We start from the raw sequence: 23,518 nt of genomic DNA, 5'->3' as shown, positions 1-23,518 counted from the left end.
CTCGCAGCAGCTGTGCGCGTGTGTGCGCCTAAGGCGCTGCGATAAACAACGCCGGGCCACGCACACACGCGCACACGCACACGCTCGTGCGTGTGTTTACCAAAAACAGTGAAGCCAACTAAAAACTCAAGCTTTGTGAGGGCGAGAGTGAGCAGCTCTCTCTCTCTCTCTCTCTCTCTCTCTCTCGGGAGAAAGCCAACGCAACGTCAATTCTCAAAAGCACTTATGGAAGACGGCCCGTCATTCTGGGCTAAGCACAACGGGCGTCAGCTGTCAATCCCGGCCGCTTGAAGTCGGCCAGATAGGCCGGCCGCGCCATTAGCAAGGTGGCGGCGTTCATCGCTTCAGCCCTCTAAAGCCAAAGTGGAGTGCGGATTTTGCCTGCATCGTCTACATTGTTACTTGCTGAATTTTTTCTTTTGACACTCAATCTTGAAGCGAGTCCAGCTTGAATCATTTGGGGAAAAAAAACAAATTGTCATTTCAACTAGATGAGGGTGCAGCTTATTCCCGGCCTAAATGGGCTGCGGTACAAATGTGACCTTGTCAAAAAACAGGAAGCACAAAGGCCGCCGCCGCTGCCGCCGGCGGTCACTCACAAGACGCTCCTTCGAGCCAGCCATCCGTGGCCAACTGTCGAGGCGCCGCACCATTAGCGCTAATAGCTAGCGCGCTAATTCACCCTCCGAAGCCGCTTTGATCCAAACGGCAAGCGACAAAGTTAACGAGCAAACAAAACACGCGGCGCTAAATGCTCCGCCGGGAGCCGCCTTTTGATGTGGAAGACGGGACGGGACGCGGCGCCACCGTCATTAGGGCGGCGTAGGTGAGGTGGGCGCCCTAATTAGCTGAGAGCGCCTCCGCGGCGGGCTGAGCAAAATGAAGGAAATCCGAGCTTGGAGGATGCGACGGGAAACTTGAACAGATTGACTTTGTTGTGTCCTGAAAAAGCCCCGCCCGGGCTTCCGTGTGCAAAATGAGGAATATATGACTGCGTCGGGTTCGACTGGATGTCTCCTTTGAAGGGGGAACAAAGGCACAACAAAGTCCGGCGACAGACACAGTTGAAGCAAACTTTGCAGAGGAAGAAGGCCGATTCCCTCGACCCGTTTCTTATTAGGCCACATTTGCTTTCTTTTCCGTCCGCAGTAGAATCGAATCGTAAAAGCAGAGCGGGCCTCCCTCCCTCGCGAGTGTTCCAACGGAGCTCCTACACGCATTTTTCCTTTGGAGCCAATAGTGCAAAAATGAGAAGAGAGAGAATGAGACGAGGAGATGCCATCAACACCCGGAGAGGAAGACAAAAATCTCTGATGCGCTCGCTCGCTCGCTCTTAAGTGGATGATTGTGCTGGGCAGTGCAAATCAGATCTCAGTTATGAGTGCGCCCCCCCCCAGGGGACTTGCCCGCGAAAGATCAGGTCTGTTTGTGGCCATCCCGGGGAGTCCCACCACTACATCATGCGTCCCAATAAAGCCGTCAACAGCCCCCCCCCTTCGCCTTCCACAATAACAGCGCAACAATGGCGCCATCGATCACGCTGCAATCTGCCGCACACACACACACACACACACACACAGCATGGATGACATTCTGGAATTACGTTCACGCGGGTTGACTTTGGAGCTGTCCAATACAGATTGACAAAATTGAAAGAATAGACAAATCCTCCGAAATAATCATGAATTCAAGTTGTTTTTTTCTGCCAGTGGTAGCGCAAACAGAGACAGCGGCGGCTTCCGATTAGCATCCAGTCCGCGGGGCAGTCGAGGTTACGGTTGACGGGCTGGCCGCGTCCATACTAAGCGGCTTTTTGGGCCTTCTATTTCGGCCATCGTCCGGAATTTCTCTCCTCTGGTGCCGTAACCGGAGCGGACGGAGGGGATCATTTGGCACCTTTCGAGAGCCGGACAAAGTGGAGAGGAAGACTGGAAAAAAATAACACAAGCGTGGACTATTGATGATCCCTGGGAGGAAGAGGACGATACGGCGAGGAGAGAGGTTTCATTGTGCAGTTTGCGGAGACCCAGGGACACCGACACACGTGCGGCTAAGCGCATCGCTAAAAAGCCCGGCGCTTTTCTCAAGGCCGCCCGATAAACACTCCTCTCGGGGAGGGAAAAAAAAAAAGGCATTGAGCGCATGTTGCGCACACACACCTGGATTCACAAAGGTCGTGCGCGTGCAGGTGGGAGAGAACATCAACGCCGACGGGCTGCTCGTCTTCAACACATCCAAAAGCAAAACGCTGACGTCACAAAACGCAAGCAGCAAACAACGCCGTCTGACGGGAGGGAGGGAACTCTCAGCTGGCCGCCACAAAACCAAAAAGATGCTCATCCGCCTGCGTCCAAAGGTGGGCAGGCCAGTGGGCATGCGTCAAGGAAAACAAAAAAGGTGAAAATCTTTCGTTTTGAAAGGTTTCACTCCGTGCCATTAGGTTTGCCTTTTCCCTAGGCCGGAACGGCTCCGAGGCACGAGCCGTCCGCGCTAGCTAAGCCGCGCAATTAGCACAATGACGTCACGTGATGAGATGACACGGCTGCAAAATGGCCACTGCCACCGAGCTCGGCCTCGTTACGTAAGCGCGAGCCTCTGACGTCGAGGCACGAGCGTGCGACGTTACCATCGGTTCCCATCCAGTCTTGTCGCTAAATGTCACACCGTGCAAAACAAATGCTGGAGAAAAAGGGCTCACAAAGCAAATATTTCTGTGCAAAGACCATTTTGTCACAGCCTTCAGTGTGGCTGCGCCTGCTCGAACAAGTTGTGCCGAACAAAAGTGACCGACCGCCCACCCCTCCCGGCCTCCTAACACACGTGCACCGAGTTAGACTTCCAAATGCCCGTGCGCACAACGACAGGTGACAAAAAGAGCCAAACTCACATTCGCTCGGCAGACACCAGCAGCCGGCTCTCCACCGTCACGTCGGGAAGGAAGTCTAGATTGTACGCCGAAGTCATGGTCTGGGCTTTGGGGGTACGTGCAGTCTGACAGCCAGCCAGGCAGGCAGGCAGGCAGGCAGACTGACAGGCAGACTGAAAGGCAGACTGACAGGCAAGGCAGGCAGGCAGGCAGGCGGCCAGGCGTCCTCCCCACGGAAGACGAGCCGGCGCGATCGCGCATCACATCTTCATCCCGCTCCGCTCGCTCCTCTTCCTCCGCCCGCCTGCATGCGCTGGCTTTTCTGTCTTTGCGATCGTCCCAGTTTGCGGCCGCTCGCTTACAGAGCAAGGTGCCGAGTGGCGTGGGGGCGGGGCTCGGAGCTGCTCTTTAAGTGTGAGCGCCCCCACACACACACGCACGAGCATCTCTCCACTGCGCACGCAAATCAAGGTGCGTTCAACGGGACGGCATTTGCGCCGTGGCTCTCCGAGGGCGCGGGTTGGAATCTAGCTCCCTCCCACAACACGCATCTGAGCTTCATTGGCGCTCGTGGACCGGCGGTGGAGCCGCGCACCGTTTGTCCTCAGGTGCCCTGGCAGTAACTCAACTGGCGCCGGATTTGCTCCTCGGCAGTTTTCTGCCCAAAGAAAGGAAGGAAGGAAAAAATACAAACCAAACCCAAAAAAAAGGTATGCCACAAAACAAGCTTTCAAGCAATGTGAGGAAGGTGACGCGGCTCTTAACAGGCAATTTGCGTGGCCGGCCGCTTTCATCCGGCGTGAAATAATGAGGCCGGCAAAAAGCTGTAAACAACAAGCCAGATGTCAAGGCTTGATTGTTTATTTTCTTCAAACGGAGCAGCGCCAAACACCGACCAGCGTCGTGTCACGTAGCCAAAACGCAACCGTGTCTAAAATGGCCGCCAACGTGGCAAAACGCTTCATCGAGCCAATGGCGACTTGAAACTCCTCAACTCGCTGGGCGGGCGACGCGCAGGCAGGCGCCATCCACCTGACCGTCCGTGGCTCCGTCTCTTGCTCTCATTTGGGACGGACGGGCTTCCTCTCCCCCAAGGGCTGTGTCCCCCTATTTCTGACAATTAGGAGCAAGTGGCAAGCTGGATACCCCCGCCGAGGATTGTGGGTATTGTGAATATTTCACGAGGCGCTCATCCATAATTGAACGCGGCGAGCGGCTGCGTTTGAGCTAAAGCGGGAGCGCTAGCGAACACTAGCGTGGACAAGAGCCTCCTCCTACCGCCTCCCCGCAGGCCGCTCGTTAATGGAGCATACCGGTCGGCGGAGAGAGAGGCCCACTCCGGGAATGACCCGTTTAACGCCGGCGACCGGACGCACGCACGCACGCACGCACGCACAAAGGACGCACGTGTGGTCAGGCCATTCACGGGTGTGTGTTTTTTTGTGCTTTGTATTGGAGCAAAGCTCAAAACTGGGAGAATGTCTTCCAGATCGCCCATCACAATGAGGCCAATGATTGCAAATGTGGAAGGGGGGGGGCCCCGGCTGTGATTTCTCCACCTGGGGCGCATCAGAGCGCTCCCCAAGCATAATTGGCCGCCAGCGCTCGTCGCAAAGAGCCCTTCCATTCATCACCGCCCCCCCCCCCGCTGCTTCTCGGACGTCGCAAACTCTGACCAATCTCTGGTTGACTGCAACATATGCACACACACACCCAGCTGATCCGTTTCCTCATTAAAGTGGGACCCGGGCAGCGGCGGGCAGCGGCGGGCAGCGGCGGGCAGCGGCGGGCAGCGGCGGGCAGCGGCGGGCAGCGGCGGGCAGCGGCGGGCAGCGGCGGTCACCGCCTCTCATTTATTTTCATTTGAAAGCGGCGCAGGCTCAGCACTCCTGTGGGGCCGCCCGACAGCAACGCAAGCGCCAACAGCCAGCCAGCCAGCCGCCTTCTACGTTTGCGAGAGCTAATCATCAATCTCAAGCGTATCATTCTCCATATGAATGCGTGTGGGGCATTATTAGCACTTTAGCCCGTGGTATCGGGCGCCCGCTAATGGATTTGCACTGCCACGTAGCCCGTCAGTGCTAATCGCGGGCAGATTTGACACGTGTCCTACGTTGTCTGTCGATGGGAATAACAAGTCACGCTCATCGTCCCGAGCAGCTTCGGGCACATATTCATAAATCTCACATTCTTGCGACTACCCCCCCGCTCTCATTAATCACCAAGCGTATCGATTATCCGTAGCCGAGCGTGGCCGCGCATTGTATTCTGCTCGTGTCTCACGACACTCACTGACTGAAAAGGTGCCGGGCCAGATTCCACGGGGGGCGCTCCGGCCACTTTAGCAAAGACTTGATGGAGGCGCTATTTGAACGGCGAGCGAGGCCAACAAGCGTGTCAGCAGAGTAGTAAAAAAAGAACCTCACGGTGGCCGGGCCATTAGGCAGACAGGAGGGGCGGGCCAGTGGTCAGGAAATGATTCCGCTCCCTAATTTCCATCTTTGTGCAGTTAAAGAGGCTCATAAAGCCCAGCGCAACGGGCCGCAAACCAGCCGCAAACGGCCCGACTGGCAGCCGCAACCCACGACGTCGGACTGCAAAGTAAATGCAACGTCATCGCAACAACACATGATGCAAACAACGACCGTGCTGCACCTGCACGCTGGAAAAACATGGAGACTGGCTCCAAGGCTGCTGCTGCTGCTGCTGCTGCTGAGATGGAAAATGCGGGAGGGATTCCGCTGCCGCTGCCGCTGCGGTGCGGTCGTTCCCCTTCATTTCTTCACTCGGCCATCATCTCAAATGAGGGAGGGAGGGAGGGCAGACAAAAGCCAAAGTGGCAAAATCAAAGAAATAAGCGGCACGCAAATACAGCGCCCGCTGCCGCCGTCGCTCGGTGGGCAAAATGTCAAATGGCGCTCGGCACGCTCGAGCGCCTCTGTCCTTAAATCCCACAGCGCGGTCCAACCCCAAACTACAAGGAACTTGAAAAAGTGCTCGGCGAGAAGCAACGAGGTACGGATCAAGCGGGAAAACCCCAAACGCGGGCACCGTCAAGGCACTGAAGAAATGAATCCCATTTTCCTCTGAAGGCTGCAAAAGGATCACAGCGCCTGACGACGGAGGCTCCATACATATTCATCGCTGGTGGGGGCGGAATCCAAATGCAAATGAGCTCGACAACAGGGCAAATGCACGGACGAGACGAACGGGACGGGACGGGGCGGGGCCCCCAGCGGGCGGGTCCGCTTTGGAAAGTAAAGCAGCACCAAATTATCACAAAAGCAACTCGGAAGCGCCTTTGTCGTTTCCGGTTTGCGCTCGATTCCCCTCTGGCGCTCCCTAACACGCTCCGATGGGGAAAAGGTCAGCGGCCGGCGGGGGCGCTAAATGGAAGGGCGTCGTCATGAAAACCGTGCCGGATGCGGGATCAAAGGATTTTCCAGCTGCCGGAAACGAGCGGCGCTGACCCGGCCGGGGTGGCAAGTGGAGCGAGCGAGCGAGCGAGGGAGCGAGCGAGGGAGCGAGCGCCTTGGGAAAGAGTGACAAGCTTGAAAGGCTACGAGCGAACACGCTTGCGAGTCAAATGGTCTTTCTCCACTGAAATCCATGCAAATGCCAGAAAATGGAAAAAAAAAGAAAGCAAGCTTCGGCGCACTTGACTTGGCACCACGTCAGGTTTTGGGGATTTGAAAAACAGACAAATGAGCAAAGTGCCTCTCCAGCGGTCCCCCCCACCCACGTCTCATCTCGTCTGTCTGTCTGTCTGTCTGTCTGTCCCGCCATCCTTTGGCTCGCCATTGTGCTCACCTTCAGCCCATTCACAAAAGGGAAAAGAAAAGGCGCTTGCTTCTATGTCCTCATTGGCATTCTTCTGGCTGCGAGCGGAGCGGCACCAAAACACGGCTGAATTATTTAGAAAATACTTGACTCAGCACTTTGGAAGAAAGGGCCTCGCTCGGGAAGACGGACGGGCGGGGCAAGCGGGATAAAAATTGCATTAGATAGCTACAAGATTTCGCAATCAGCCGGCCATATGAACAATTCGTCTGCAAAGGAGGCGGGAACACGGTGACGGCGGCACAAATTCGCCTTCCCATTACGCCGCCATTCATCCACTTCGCCGGCGATAAGCCGCCGTGCCCGACCGACCGACCGACCGCGCCATTATGGTACGGTAAACACGGCGAGCGAGCTTGGCCGACCAAGGGCCGAAGGTCAGCCAGACAATCTGGAAGCGGAGGGAGGACCACCGGCCCCTCCCGCAGGAGGAGAGATAAGATGCCACTTTTCTTCTCCTGCCTCGCGAGCCGAGGACGGACGGACGGACGGACAGCGCGTTTGAAACAAAAGCCCTCCACCGCCCGCCGGCGGCACCGTCGAATCGACTTGTCTGCAATCTTCCCGGGAGGTCGGTCACGAAATTGCAACCATGAAAAAAATGATACCGACAAGCGCAGCGGAAAAGGCAATTTGCAACAAATTCCTGCAACCGGTGTCAAAATAAACACGCATGAACAAAATCACACATGGGATCCACAAACGCGACATCACTCAACTTTGCTGACCGAGAGCTGCACAGCGCAACGCCGCCCATCCCTTTGCCGACATTAGCGCTTTAATTGCTCGCTTTCCATTAGCGCCGCTCGGGAAAGGCGAGAGGCGGCGGGCGGGACGAACAATAGGCACCGCTGCCGCCGCCTCGTTAACGTCCCACATTTTTACATCCGACGCCGCGAGGAGACGGAAGGGAAGGGGAGGGGAGGGCTGGCCGGCCTGGACCGTTCCAGCCTCTTTTGTCAATATTCAGTCGAATCAGAATGAAGGGCAGCGAGGCGAGGCGCGACCGAAGATTTTTGGGCCCGCCCGCCCACCACTAAATAACAAATCAATCGGAGCACGTTGCAGCGGCACTGATTCGCTACCGGGGCACAGACTGAAAGAGCCACGCCGCTCCGGCGGACCCCCGACAAGGCCCAACGACCCCGCCGCCTCGACAAACTGTGGGAAAATTAGCGGCGCTTGCCCGTCGGCAGCTGGCCGTCGTCGCAGGCGGGCATGCACGCAGGCGGGCATGCACGCACGCACGCACGCACGCACGCACGCACGCGGGCAGGCAGGCACGGCGATCCGCCGGTGTGACGATGTTGTAGCGAGACTCGCTAATTGGCTCAGCTGTCTCTCAGCCATCTGGAGCCTCTCAAAAAAGAAACAAAGCAAAAACCCCAACGACACCCACATTCGCTTGTACAAAAGTGTGTTCATGCTTCCGAGACTAAGAAAACAACAAAAAAGTCAACGGAATGAGAATTTCATCCAAAAGTACATTTCAAGAATAAATTCATTTGAAGAAAAAGATCGATGGGTCTTTTTTTTCTTTCAAGTGAGATTTTGAAAAAGAAATGGCCAGTAGCCTCAAATCTATGTCACGTTTTCTTCATTTCTTGGTTTTAGTGCCTGGGGTTGACACACACACACACACGCGCACAAGGAGGTGGCAGGTGAGTGTTGGGGGGGGGGGGGCTCACTTCAGCGTACGATCCGGACCGCTGACCTGGAACTCATTGGGTGCCGAGAGAATGAAAACTATTACACACTTTCTACACTGGCGCAAGTCTCCAAGGCGTGTTATTATTTAAAAGCGTCCAAAATTGTGACTGGCTCCTTCCTTCCTTCCTTCCTTCCTTCCTTCCTTCCTTCCTTCTTTCATGGCGTATTTGGTGAAGGTTGTCGCCATGGTGATGAGCCAACGTGACCTCAATGTGGGATTAATCGGCAACCACACAACACGCGCTCCTCCTCGGCGTCCCGGAGAAGGTGTCAGCGACGACACAATGGGAACGGCGTGCTCGTGTGTGCCCCAACGCGGAGCCCCCCCCCCCACACACACAGCGTGCTCCCTTCCACACAGTTGACCTACCTCCATAATTCACACGCGGATGAAAAATACATGAACGGCATCAAGCAATTAAAAAGGCAAGACGCGTATCCGCATCCGGAATACCTTGGAGCCGCTATTTTTAGTGCTGACCCCGATTTTTATTTTCCTTTCAACCGGGAATCTCTCGATGGCGACGTACAGCTCAGCCCGTTCCGACGCTGACCCAAAGAATTGGCTGCACGCACAAACGACAGCTCCAGAATCTTTTGCATTTGGGGCTTCTCCCAGAAAAAAAAAAAAAAATGTCCGATAGGCAATTGATCACTATTTTGACTCAAGTCGGCGCCTAAACAAACGACAATGACATCATCAGACCCACGCCGCCCCCCCCGGAAGCGGTGGGCCGATTGCTGGTTTGCTTCCTCTTCGCTGGGGGATAAATTAGAAACGAGGAAGGAGCCTTTAACACTGATAACTGTCACCGCCGACTGGGCCCGATCCCCCCGGTGCTCATGAATATTCATCAGCGGGAAGAGCGGGAGGGGGCTCGCTCGGTTGTTGCGGCACCGTTGCAGCGCCGGGAAGGAACGTCGCTTGTCACACCGGGCAATACCGGGACGCAGCGTACCGGGACGCCGCATTGTGCGCATCTCTGTAATTATGCTCTCAGCTGTCGCTAAACAGGAAGCGTGTGCGTAGACCTGCTTCCCACACACACCTGCTCCCAAAGAGGAACCTGAGGCCTTCAGAAGTGCCTTGTATCGCGCCCGTGCCATTTACACGCTAATCAACACGAGCGACATTGAGCTTATTATCGGCTTCAAAGCAAAAGGTGCACGACGACAAGAGGCGGTTCCGCACGCACGCACGCACGCCCAAACAAATGCAGGCTCAAGACCCGCCAAAAAGGATTGAAATGGAAGCTGGACGTCTGCGCCCATGTCAAAAAAGCCAAGCCTACCTTTGCAGTGGTCCGCTCAGGTCGCCGCCATCCTGCCTGGAACACAAACACAGGCAAAAAGTTGACTTTGGAAACAGAGCGTCACGACAAACGCAAATCACCGACAGACGGCGCAACAAGGACGATCGGCACGGCAAGCCGCACCGGCGCCATGCACCGGCGCCATGCACCGGCTCCATGCACCGGCTCCATGCACCGGCGCCATGCACCGGCGCCATGCACCGGCGCCATGCACCGGCGCCATGCACCGGCGCCATGCACCGGCGCCATGCACCGGTACCAAGTGGTCGGAGGCGTTCCTGGAAAAATTGATGCCACCGCACTCTCGCTCGCTCGCTCGCTCATGCACGCGTGCACTTGGGAATGCTAAATTGCTCTTGTTTGTCCTTGGCAAGTGTGGAGAAGCTCCTTCGATCCGCCGGCTCTTCTCGCCATAATTCCGTGCGCTTCTTCTGGAGCATGTAAATAAATTGGTCCCCTGGCACACGTTTCGCTCTCTCGCGCTTGCACGCACACACACACACCTGCACAGCAACGCCAAATTAGCGCAGGTTTTATGTCACCCCGTTAAATCAAAGAATAATTCAACAATGCGCTCATTAATAAGCCATGTGTTCGTGTGTGTGTGTGTGCGCGCGTGCTCCTCCGCACAGCAGCCAATGGCAGCGCTCTTTGCATTTCAAAGACGCGCGTTTGTCCGTTTCATCTGTGACCACCCAAACCTTCGTCTCGCTCTCCCCACAGCCACGCCGTGCGTGGCTTCAGTCCCAAATTCCTTCAATTAATAGAAGAGGAATGGAAAAAAGAAGAAGACTTTTTCAGCACCACACTTCTTTTGGGCTGTTTGTTTTGCGTCTTGACCGCAAGGTGGCGCTCAGGCTCGGCTAGACACACGCGAGATTCGGGCGGAAGCTGGGACAACGGCGGCGGCAAAGCAGCTGTCGCAGCTGGGCCGAGACAATTCCCAGGACGGCAAAGGCGTCGGACGTAACGGCCGAGCAGCGGAAACCTCCGGGGAAGGCCGCTAACTCTTTATTCGCTAAGCAGCGCAGCGAGCGAGCGAGCGAGCACAGACGCGCGCTGGTGTCAATTGCGAGAAAATAAAAGAGAAGCAACCCCAACACCTGGAGACAAGACAGACAGACAGACAGACAGACTGTATTCGCGGCAAGCGCTAAAATGTGGTGCGGGGGCTCCACCTGGTGGCACGCAAAAGAATCACTAAATTGAAGAAATGTTTGCACGGCGCATTTGAGACAGCGCTGTGCTAACATTTATTGCGCAACGTGCGGACTTTGATTTCTCATTCTCGTGGAAAGTGCGAGTGAGCGCGTGCACGTGCGGCCCATCTGCGTGGGAGCGAGTGAGCGAGCGAGCGACACAGCTTTTAACAGCCCTTCAACACCCCCACTTGACACGTCCTCCCTCCCTCCCTCCCTCCCTCCCTCCTGCGCACCTCGCAATCCCCCGACCAATCAACACACACACACACGTTTCAAACACTTTCACACATTCAACTTTCACACGCTTGGAGGATTTGCCACCCCGCGTCTCCGTTTTGAGGTGTGCGCGTGTGCTCAGGCATGTGTGAGCGCGTGTGCGTGTCACAGCACTAACGTTTGAACAGCATGTTTGATGACGGAGCGCGCCTTAACGCAAGTGGCGAGGCGGCATCTCGTCCGATCGCAGCGCTTCCTCCGATCGGAAAGATGCCACCGAGATCTGTCCAATGGAGAAAGTCAAATCGGGATTTTCTCGCCTACTCTGACCAGGGTAAAAAAGGAAAACGCCAGCTAATAAATGGCCATTATGAGTTGACGGCTCATCAGATGGCCGGCCATCAAAATGTCAGCCTGGAAAAGTGCCATATTACATTTTAATCCCACGCCATATGAAGTCTGGGATTTACGGCGGCGCTCGATGGAGTGCAATAAAGTGAGGCCAGGCAGGCGGACGGATCGGCGCCAGCCAAAGGGATATGATCGCAACACGTCACGTTAAAGAGCAGCGCGCCATCCGTCAGCGTGTGACAAAAGGCCTCCCCCTAACTGCCTGGGAACGCTCTCATCATCATCATCATCATAGCCCCACCCGTCCGGAAACGGCGCCCGTCGCCTCCATTTGTCTTCGTTGCTTTGTCAATGAAGCAAGCGGGGAAAAGAAAAACATTCGCGTTAAAGGCGATCGCTCGTAAATTAGCCGGCGGCGGCGCGCGCGCGCTTTCGTCGATGGCAATTAGGCCAGCCAAGCGGCCCCGGCGGGCCGCTGGATTTACTCGCAGCGATTAAGGGAGAGACCGACTCGACTCGCCGATGCAGATTATCATCTCATTAGGCGGAGATCAGACGCAAATGCATCTCGAAATGTCATCCAAAATGCAACAAAATAGTTTTCATTTTGGTAGAAACTGCAAAAAGGATCAATCACTGCCACGTGCGAAAGGGACATGTGTCAAATCAAAAGGAATCCAGAGTGAGTGAGAGTTTGCAAGACTTTGGCAATTCCATCACGTGGAGACACGGCGGCGCACCCCGCTCGCCGTCGCATTGGCCCAAATTGAATCCCTCGCAGCAATCTCATCTCTTTAAACAGGACTGCTGTTAAAGCCCTCCAGAGGCCGAGCCGTTCGGGGTTGGCTTTTCATTTGGCGCTTTTGCAACCAAAGGCAGGCCGGGCCGGCCGCATCCCTGGCCTTCGACGTCTCTCTCGTTTGCTTTCAACACGCAGCTCAAAAAAACAAGACAAGGCCACCGGACCGAGAGCACGGCAAAAACACAGCAGCAAAAAGGCAGGCGGAACGGCCAAAGTCGCCAACGCCTGCTCTGACGCATAAATATTTCACGCTGTTGATGTTTCAAGCCAATCGTTTGTCATGCGATGAGGCGTGCGATCCATAATGCATGCTTTGCTAAGTCGAGCAGCAATACGTTGCGTTGCGAGCCGCGCAGCGAGCCGCGCAGCGAGCCGCGCCGCGTCTTTCTGTGCGCGCCAAACAAAATCGGACACGGAGACGACAACGAGCCCATTCGGCTTGAAAATTGGACCGACCTCCCGGGTTGATTTGCAACAGTTTTTTTCTAAACTATATTTTGGGCTCAGATTGAATCAACTTCCCAGGTTGGCCCATTTTTCAGCCCGGCGGTGGGTGCGAAGGGAGCGAGTGCGGTCAAGTACATTCTGCACGGGTTCAGCGCACGCAGCACACCAGGGTGTCTTGTGCGTCCTTCTTAAGCAAGTGTGTGCTTGTTTGTGCGATAAGCACAATCTGCTGATAACCAGATAGCCAGTGAGGAGGAGGAGGAGGGGGAGGGGGCGCTCTCCGCAAGCAGCACCACGGCGGGCGGGCGGGCGGGCGGACACAATCCCAGCACAAATCACAATCAAGAAAAGCCCACGTACCAAGGATGGAGCTCATTCCTACCTTCCCCAAACACGAGCATCTGGGGCGGACAAACGCACACTCCACGTCAACAACAAGTGCACACACACACACACACACACAAATCCCCAAAGCGAAGGCCACCGGCGTAATTGAAGGATGGAGTGACTCGGCCATAGAGGCAAGTCGACAACGTAATGACGCCCCAAGGGAGAGGGAGGGCACCCCACTGTCAACTAAAGGGAGGATGAAGGACGACCAAGAGGAGAGGAGAGGAGAGCCGAGCCGAGCCAGCTAGGAGGCCGAGCCGTTAGCCGTCGTCCGGCCAATTACTTTGCCACAAAGCCAGACGCGTGCTCATTAACGGCGCTCCACCTGGCGCCGGCAGAGGGGGGGGGACGGGGACTTCCCTCCCGGGGCGTGCCACGCGCAAGACGAGGAGCGTCACGGCCAAATCGCGCTCGACAGCTTGACTGACAGCGGCGGGCGGGCGGGCAGGAAATAGGAGAAATAATACGGCGCCCATGCACCGCCCACTTGCATGACTGACAGCGTCCGAGCCAGCGCTTCTGTGACCAAAAAAAACAACAACCCCAATTGATGCAAAAACCCACAACAACAAAGAAAGTCGCAGCAGCGACCAACTAAAAGCCAAGAGTCAAATGCAGAAAGAAAAGAGTGGAACGAAAACCTCGCTCGCCTCCCACTCCAAGGCTGCGAGCGAGCGGGCGGGCGGGCACTCGTGAGCGCCCCGTGGATGAATGCCTTCGCTTGTCCCGCCCGTCATGTGACCCCAGCCGTCATGCAACCCGGGACACTGCTGGAATTTTTGAGCGACCCTCCCGACAATGTCGGATTGTCACATGTTTGGCACCGCAGAGGTCGCGAGAAAAGCGGGAGCGACGGGCCGAGAACAAAGCGGGCGACCGAGCGAGGGGAATTCAATCTATTTTTAATCTCGCAGACGTAATCCGATTACACGTCTGCCAGGAGCGACGTATCTCATAAAGAATAAGTAGCGTGGTCGGGAAGGGGCATTTTGGCGCCGTGATGTACATCCACCCTGACACTTTGTAATAAATGCAGCGGGCGGCACCGACACAATATGCCGTGTAATCATTTCACGGTGACAAACCGGAATTCCAACGCCGTCCCACGTGAGCCTCGGCAAAATTGAATTAAGAAGAGAACAGCAGTGTGGCACGGCTCGCGAGGGCTCGCTTTTCAGCAGCTGATAAGAAGCCAGCGGGTTTCAAAACGCGGAGCTGCTAAGCATCAGCCTCCAGATGACAAAGGCTGAAGCTGGCTGGAGGCCATTGGATGGCAGGTACCGACCGCCTTTCCTCAATTTTGGAAGTCTTTCCTTCCAAATTCTTTCCCGCTGTTTGAGTCCACTTAATCCGCCCACCGGGATCAAGCGGCCTCATCTTTTTATCTCGGTCCGGATGGAAGCGGCCAGCGGCGCCGGATAAGGTCAAGGGGTACGGCGTCCGCGACGTCCCGCCGTTGGCCGTCATTCGGCCGTGACACTGAGCCAAAGTAAGATCTAGGGAAATTCTAATGTTCTTGCGTTTTCATTTTTAATGAGCGCGCAAACATTAGATCCAATTTCAGTTCAAAGTTTGCAACAAACAGTTGGCGACACAATTATTATTTTTTTTTCCCAGCAAAACCGCCATCAAGTTGTTCATCCAAACGAATCTCTTTTCCTTGCCGGAATAATCCTTCATCTGCGAGCGCTGCATCGCTATGGCAACACGGGTCTTTTTTTTTTTTTTTAGACCCCGTTTAACGTCGTTAAAGGCCTCCTCCAAACACGATGACGGCACGGCTTAGGAAGTCGAGGAATGGGTGGGAGACACAAAGACCGAGGGAGGGAGGGAGGGAGGGAGGCACACGGGAAGGGCCAAGGCGCTCCAATTGTGAAAGGAGGGAATCGCGTCAGGATGATCGTCTTTCACTTTGGCGTGATTGGGCGGGCGGGCGGCCAGTGCTCCAAGTTTTCAGTGGTTAAGCGTGAGCAAGGCCGTGATTTATTCACACGGGGGAAAATAGACGATGGGCGCCCTGCGGAATGCTGCGGAAAAATACCAAACAAGTGCAACTTACGCCGCGCTAACTTTAGCCTCGCGCGGGCGTTCTTGCGTGCGATTTGGACCTGAGAAAATAAGTGTCAGGTGGCAATTGGATGGAAGCCAGATAAGGACGAGCGCGCCGCCTGACTACAAAAGAGCTCACTCGAGTGTTTTTCTTTTTTCTAACGGGACTTAACAGGTGTCACGCATCTCTCTCGGCGTCTTCCGGAATCTTTTGCGCCGGCCCAGAAACGCTTATCGAGCGAGGCGACGCTCGGGAGACGGCGGGGCGTGCCGAGCGGCCTCCCGCGGGACTCGTGTCCAATTATAGCCGAAAATGAGGGCCGGGATCGGCGACGCGGTGATGGAATAAACGGGCCGGATGAGGGGGGGGGGGGGGCTTGCGCAGAGGCTCCGAGCGGCGCTCGGAATTAATGGGCCGAGAGGATGAAGCGCCATTCCCGGGGGCGCCCGAGGGCTTTCCGCCGATTGCGGCCGGCGGTCGACGCTCCGATGCGCTACATTAGCGTGACCGCAATGTGACTCCGAGCCCGGGAGCCGCATTCCCGTCGCTCGGATTTTACGAGCGCACGCCGACGAAGCCAACGACGTTAGGCGGCAGGCAGCGGAGAATTTGCTGGCTCGTCATTTGCTTTCTCTCGACCGCTTGAGTCCGAAATGGGATCCTCCTCGCATTGCGTGCGCGTGGTTGTCGCACACAACGTTGTCGACGGGAAGTGAACCGAAGCGAGCGAGAAAACTCGAGGCCTTGTATTGTAGCATTCTCGGCGTTTGGTTTAAGGGACGGACAGCTAGTGCCGGTGGCGGCTTGATTAACAATGTATCTATCGCTAGCGGGCGCTGTTAGCACCGTGCTAGCATCAATGCACTCGACTTTGTTAAAAGACTCTTTTGCGAGGTCATTGGATTTTTGGCACGGATGTTGCGTCAGCATTTCTTTGCCCTTCACTTGATGCCGGGTCCGAGCCAGCGTCACCTGGACAGACGGGCACGTCGCCGCCGCCGCAATTTCCTTCCACTTTGCTGACACGGACAACAGCCAACAAACGCTACGCCTTCACTCCCCGCCGCCGCCGCCACACACATGCGCGCACACACACGCACGGCCTCCATATGCACCGTTATAAGTGCAGCACTCACATCCAGCCATAGGACATGATTAGCGTGTGTGTTTGCAAAGCCGGCGAGATGGAGACGGAGCGGCGTCCTCCATGCACAGGTGTTGCATTATTGAGCGCATTTGTCACAATGCGCTGGCTGGCTGACGAATGAAAGGGCGGACGAAGTGACCGAGAAGCTTTCAACTGCTCAGATTGGCGCCTAGACATCAGCCAGCGTGTTGGCCCAAGGTCCCGCCAAAAACTTACTGGGCAAAACGGAGAGTAGCACGATGCACACGAACGCAAATGCTTCGACATCCCATCATGACGCGTTACTGTGCAGGCGCGCAAGGTTAGCGTGCGAACGTCGTGTTTGTTCCAGCACCACGTGTACGCGTTAAGTATGTGCGTCACTTGTTTTTTTTTTTTTTACTTGTGCAAGGCTGACGCTTGAGAAGTTGAACATGTTTCATTTTCTTTTCTGTGCGTGGCATGTGCGCGTGCACAAAAGCAGCCGTTGCTTTTTCTTAACACGCTCGTTTCTGAAGAGGAGCGTCAACATCAAGTGTGCGCGTTGGGCCACACTCACGCATGCACGCACGCGCACACACACACATACGATACCCCACTAAACGCGCCCCCCCCCCTTCGCTCAAAATGAGGGCTCGCGTCGATAACAAACATGAGACGAACACTTGTCCGAAAAACGGGAAAGTCGCAGCACAGCTCAGTCTTCAAATTCTTCACTTGTATCAAAAAAGCTATTTGGGCTAGACTGCGTGTGCGTTATTGTTACATAAGTGTGTTAGGTTACAGCGGCTATCATACACATTTGTGTGTGTTACATTCCAGTGTGCGCTACAAGAGTGCATATAGGTCAGATGATGGCGAATGTGTGTTCCAGTGGGAAGGGCTTCATGTGTGTTACATTACAGCATGTGACACACACACACACACGCACGCACTCTCGCTCCCTCTCTCAACAAAGATTCTCGTGAACAAGAGACACGAGACGAGTGCCGTCGGGAGGAACATTCCGTGGAAACGGCGAGCAAAACAAAAACGCTGACTTGCGAGAAAATGCTAAGCCGCTCGCTGTCGGTCGCTCGCTCGCTCGGAAATGAATATCTCCGTGAGAAGCGGGCCGGGGGTGGGACAGGGAGTTATGTTCTCACACTCAACTTTGAGGCGGGTTCACGGAACACACGCCGGTCCGGGTTCTGGCGGCCGCTCGCTTCACGCCCTCACCGGAGCGTCCCCCGGAGGGGCGGGGCCTACCTTAAGACGTTCCAGCTCTTCAGGGGGTCCAGGTCAGAAATGATAGAAACCATGATGACAGGCAGGAAAGGGGGGGGCTGAAAAGAGGAGGGCTGCGCGGCGGGGGGTGGGGGGTGCGGCGCTTAAAAAAAAAAAAGAAAAAAAAAAAAAGAAAGAGCCGGAAGCGAAAGACCGATACAAAAAGTGAAAAAGGCGTCACGGGAGAAGACGTTTTAAAGTCCGTCGGCCGCGAGATGCGAGGCAAAGGCGAGCCGTCCTGCTGCTGCTGCTGCCGCTGCTGCCTGATGAGAAGTGGCGCCGCGCCTTCTCGCTCGCTCGCACGCGCACACACACCCGCCACCCCCTCCTCGCTCGCTCGCTCGCTCACTCTCTTGCGCTTCCTCGCTCTCTTGCTCAAACTCAGCCCCCCCCCCCTTCACTGCCTGCGAGCTTGCGATGCTGCCACCCTGACCGACATCACTCCAATTCAGGGTCGGGGATGTACTGAACACAGGTGCTTCCAATGTGCAGCTTGACTTTTTTGGGGATGAACTGCTTTCCCCATTTTTTGAGTCGGTGTTGACTGTTTTTTTTCGGGGGGGCAATCCAAACAGGTGTCAAAGTGGAAGTAGTGTGCATAAAGAGAGAAAGAAAAAGAGAAGCGCACTCCCAAAAGCAGAAGGGCGCCCACTTCCTGTCTGACACGCCACCGCATCCTGTCGATGTTCTTCTTTTTTCTCCGTATCGGCTTAGAGGTGAGCGCCGGCCGAGCAAACGTTTGGTGCCGAAAGCCGCCTCGGAGACGCTTTGGTGGCACGGCCACCGTGTAGCCAGCTTTAAATAGACACTATTGGACATCTGCTGGGCTGAGGAGGAGGAGGAGGAGGATGGATAGACTTGACAGCCTCTCGCTCTTCTTCCTCGCTCGCTATTTCCGTCCCTCGCCTTCACACACACACACACCACACAAATCATGCTAGCTGACAATGTTAATTTGTGCGTAATAATCTCATTGCAGTTGGAGGTGTCGCTGGGTGCACGTGGGAAATAAGAAGAAGAAAAAATATATATCAATAATTATATAAATATATTTTCCCCCCACTTAAAAGTACGTATCAATGAGTGTGCCGAAAGGTGACCATCTACTTTTGCCCCTGCAGCCGACAAAAACATTCAAAGGCATTCTTTCCAGCAGTAGGAAGAAATCGGGTCATCGACTGCACAGTGCACACGAGCGTGATTACAGTGGCAGCCATCAGCTCATCGATTAGCTCGCTCGCTCGCTCACGCACGCACGCGCTGACTTGTTGCCAGCATGCCTGCGCTCACATTAATTACGCGCTCGACGTGTCGCGAATGATACCGCGTGGGATTCTTTGACACAAACATTCCATTTGAATGGATCTTTTTTTTTTTTTTTTTTGCCCCGGCCCGCCATTTGGGAGAGGCGCTCGGCAGCGAGCCGTGACTAAAGCGACCTCGGTCCAAAGTAAGAAAGCCGAGCAAGCGCTCGCCGCCCGGCCCGCTTCACTCCAGCTTCTGGATTTACACGCCTCGCTCATGCGTGCGCTGAGCGTGCCGGTGAAAGACACGCGGCGGATTATGTCACAAACCACATTGGATGGCGTCAAAGGCGCCCCAAGCCAAACACCCACGCGAGCGCCGAGCCGCGCCGAGCCGAGCCGAGCGGCGTGTCGAACAGCGCGCCCGAGGCATTGTGGTCTACGATCGGACGGACGCTTTTATTAGCATTCGCGGCGAGTGAGTCGTGAAAACAGGAAGTTGTGGAGCACAACACCCACACGCAGCACCCGCACGCAGCACACAAAATGGCCGCCTTGCAAAGATAGGTCAAGTCCAAGCAGAAAGAAAGGGCTTTCTATTCCAAAAGTTCAGTCAAGACTGGACTTTTTGCAGCCGGTCTTTGGATAATTGCATTTTTTGCACACGCCGTACAGATGACGTCAGCTACGGGAAAGGCGGACATTTTGCACAGCCAAAGCCGAGACCACAAAATGGCAGCCGGTAGCCCGCCGAAGCTCGCCCGACCGCCTCGTATGTGCGAGCGGGAAAAAGAAAAGTGGGAACGGAAGCCAAAGTGGCGGCGCTCGCTGGAGAGAGAGAGAGAGGGAGAGCGAGCGAGCGAGCGAGCGGCTCAAACGGACCGGAGCGGCGTGGGCGGGCGAGTGGGCGACTCAGCCGAGGCGAGAGGAAGAGGTGGAGGATAAATTTAGAGCCGCTCCTAATCAACTTCTTCTTCCGACAGCGTGCGAAAGGCTCGCAAATCAATGCGTGCGGCCCACTCGCTCGCCCAGAGAGGAAGGCGGCGTGAGGGCAAAGCCCCACGTGGGCTCACGCCACCGTGGCCAACTTGCCCTCCAATGGGTCTATTTATGGCCATCGCAACGCCCGCCCGCCCGGCCCCTCCCCATTCGAGCACCCCGACATCTCATTAGCTGCCGATCGATGGGCGAGGCGGGTCGGGTCGGCCAGAAAACGCAATTAGAGCATCCAGCAAACGACGGCGATGATCGATAGCTAATCATCACCCCCGGGAGGGGCGCTTGAGACTGTTGGCGACCCTTGGCGGGCGGAGCGCTGGATGGCTAGCGGGTTTTTGGCATCATCCCACTAGCATCAAGCTAGCTAGCAGGACGGCGCCAGTGACAATTTGCCTCCGGGTTCCCTCGAGTGATGTCGTGACAAGCGAGAAGACTTTCAACGGATGTCGCCGCGTCAATACGAGCAAAGTCCCAGAAGAATCTGGGCCAGCCAACGCTTTCTCCATCCTTTTGCTCGGCGGCGAGGTGGTATTGAGCGCCGTCGGCCTGCGCAGGCCCCGCCCCAACGGCCCCGCCCCAACGGCCCCGGCTAGCTCTGTAATAACAGTCCTCTCACAACATCAATGTGTGCGGAGCCTTCAATAGGCAGACATTTTCTGCCACGTGACACACACACACACACAAAGAAGTGTTTATGTATGTGCGTTAGTGTGTTATTACTTTCACTCTATCACCAAATAGATGTTGTCAGATGGCCGCGGGTGCAAAAGGTTAGCGCGAGCGAGCGTACTTCCATTTGCGAAGGTGCCGCGGGGCCGGACGACGGCTTGATGAAACATGGCTAGTTTTGGCGGCTTCTGAGGGGAGATGGAGGTGAACGTGTGCGTGCGTGCGTGCGCGTGTGTTCCAGCCCTCGTGGTTGGCACCAGTCAAAATGGGATTTGGCGCCGTGACATTTCTGTGCGTGTGCGTGCGGTGAAAGAGAAAAGCAGCAAAACAACAACACACACACTAGCGAGGGAAGGAAAGAAAGAAAGAAAGAAAGAAAGAAAGAAAGAAAGAAAGAAAGAAAGAAAGAAAGAAGCAGCCTGTGTGTGTGCGTGTCTGGCTTAAGGGCAAAACACAGAAATACGTGAAGGCACGCTCGGGCCGGGCCACAACTTGAGCGTTTTGAATGACAAGCGTCTGGGCTCAGTGTCGGCGTTTTGCCTCCGCCTGAGTGGCGGTCTTCTCGACTTTGTGTTTTTGTCTCGGCCGAGCTGTTTTCGGTTCCCAGTCACACGTCATCTGTTTCTCATCCTCTCGGAATCCTCCGGGGCCCGCCCACGCCCGTTCACCCTTTCTACTCAAAAGTAAACGTGGTCCTCCGACCAAACGTTCGGGAAGAAACGTTCGGCGGCGCTAACTTCCTCCGGACGGGGAGGGCAGGAAGGCTCGGGCCGACAGAACTTTTGGAGCCAAAGTGCAGAGTCAGCGCTGGCTTGGCATGACTGCATCCCTGAGCCGTCAATAAGGACACATTTCATGACGCAGCGCTTTTGGCCCCACTCAAAACATCACATGTGTGAAGCGCTGTTCTTTTTTTTTTCCCTCTTGGAGCGCTGGAAGGCAAAAGCGTTCCGACGGCCGGTCCGAATGGCAAATGGAATGGTGAGACATTCTTCTGGGCCGCCGAACAACCGACGAAAGACCTTTTTGGTCGGCGTCGTCTTTGCATTTGTCCCAAGTCCCTTCTGCGTGGCCGGAGTCCTCGTCTTTGGCTCGTGTCTTGGTCCGGGTCCAGGTCCCGGGTCTCTTCTCCCCCTTCGTATCCACCGCAGCCCTTTATGCTCCTGCGTTGTATTAGCCGGACCAAAAAAATGGTGCGCCGGGGCGGAGCGGACGAAAAGAATATTGCCGTGGCCCGAGAAGCGGAGCGGCTTCATCAAATATGGATGGCGCACGCGGCGGCGTTCCTGGGAGCGCAGCCCGACCCCAAAACAATTACGAGCAATAAAGGCGAGCTCCGCTTTAATCACTGGAGCAACGTTTACATGAGTAACGCAATAAAGCGTCCGCTCGCTCGCTCGCTCGCGCGCGCGCTCACGTCGGCGTTATGAGCTCGGCCGACCTTGTCGTTATGCGCATGATTATGTTTATGTCCCATATTAGAGCTTTTCATTTACTGGCATTGTGGAGGCGGGCGGCCAAGACGTGTCTAGACGATGATTTATTGCTTTCACTGCGCCTCTTTTTTTGTTTTTGGTTTTTTGAAGCGCCATTAACATCATGCCAACGGAACGCACGTGAAGAGGAACCCCCCAACGAATACCGTGCCACGGAACAAGCTAAGCTAAGCTAAGCTAAACTAAGCTAAGCTGCGACGGGTCTCAATTATCCCCAAACCTTTTGAGTTTTTGCTTATTTTTTTGTGAGTTAGGCCGGCAAGCTTTGCTGATGAAAATTAAAAAAAAAAACATAGTTTTTGGTTTGGCCTTATTTAGCCTTGGTTGTCATAGTTACCGGAGGGTAATCATTTGATCCTTTGTTTACGAGGATGATGACGTTTGTCAATGAGCGGAATTTAGGGGAAAAAAAAAACTTTGATTTTTACACTTTTGTTCAATAGTCACAGTTTAAAGCCAGCCGAGCGTCGGGTGCAGATCCGAGAGGTCTTTACGAGATTGTGTTGCATGCTGGGAAAGGTTGACATTTAGCGGCCGGCCAGAAGAGAGACATCTGCCGTGCGATCGAATGTAAATCAAGAAAGGAAGGGGGGGGGCTCTGACCCTGGAGGGTTCAAGAAGGAGTCTGATGAGGGCGCCCGCCGGTGACGCTGATTAGTGAAGCCAAATCAGCGTGATTGCAGGTAGCGGGAAAAGGTGCGGCGGCTACTTGAGCGGCGACGGACACCACGAAGGCGGCGACGCCCACGAGCGAGTGCGAGCCAATCAAAGCTCGCTGGCTTTGAACGGCCTCTCGTAGACAAAGTCTGCTTTTTTATTTGCAATTCTTGCCATTGATATTAAACAGGCGTTCATTCTTGTGCCTTCCGATCGCAGTCGACAAAATAACACCAAAGCACTGCCTTTGTCCAAATCCAAAAAGCACAGGCACATATTCCTGATCTCCTGCAACCAACGACGACTACGACCGCTATGTTGACAGCTCCCAAAATGGAGCTAAAACAACATTTCATTCTTGACACTATTTGATAACGACCCTTCTTCCACACTGGAGCGGAGCGCTATCTTCCTGTTTTGGGAAGGAGAGGGGGAAGCCGCCAAAAAGCACAACAAGCCGGGAAACAAGATGCACACATTGCACAGGCACGTTTTTTTTTTTTTTATCTCAAGTGGTTGGACATCACGGGCTGGCGCTAAAAACAGCAGCAAACAAAACGGCAAAGACAAGCTGGGTAAACACACTGGCGCTGACAAGAGCGCATATGAAGAGCCTATTCTCATTTGATGCTTTTGTTTGAAGTGCTAATTTGCTTGTGGGCCATTATGGGGCCACGAGAGCGCCGCCGCCGCCGCCGAGCTTCCACTTCACCCCGGAGGGACCCACGCACGCCGAGGCGGACCTTTCCCATCTTTTATTTTGGGCGGCGCTCGGTGACGTACAATCGGCACAATCGAGTTTTCCCCCCCCCCACCTCCAATTTGTTTGTTTGTTTCGCCCATCTTCCATGCAGGCGGGCACAAAGTACAAAAT

General features: G+C 55.2%; 1 protein-coding gene across 9 annotated transcripts in view; it reads right to left on the bottom strand.

Moving 5' to 3' along the window:
* The window catches only part of celf2 (cugbp, Elav-like family member 2), a 76,319-nt gene that overhangs the window by 15,376 nt on the left and 37,425 nt on the right, over window positions 1-23,518 (bottom strand). For 7 of the 9 annotated variants that reach the window (XM_085902678.1, XM_085902670.1, XM_085902671.1 and 4 more), the window contains exons 1-2: window positions 17,562-17,876; window positions 9,709-9,744 (exon numbers count right to left, since the gene is read on the bottom strand). In XM_085902678.1, the coding sequence (XP_085758804.1) occupies window positions 9,709-9,744; window positions 17,562-17,614 (89 nt within the window). In that variant the 5' untranslated portion in view covers window positions 17,615-17,876. Of the gene's footprint in view, window positions 1-9,708; window positions 9,745-17,561; window positions 17,877-23,518 lie in introns of those variants that run through there. The other 2 variants (XM_085902674.1, XM_085902675.1) reach the window with 1 other exon arrangement.

The sequence above is a fragment of the Syngnathus leptorhynchus genome, chromosome 21, assembly GCF_054491065.1.
Source record: "Syngnathus leptorhynchus isolate UIUO chromosome 21, UIUO_Slep, whole genome shotgun sequence".
NCBI lineage: Eukaryota > Metazoa > Chordata > Actinopteri > Syngnathiformes > Syngnathidae > Syngnathus > Syngnathus leptorhynchus.
Note: the sequence above shows the minus strand (reverse complement) of the source record. Positions and strands in the feature narration are given on the sequence as shown.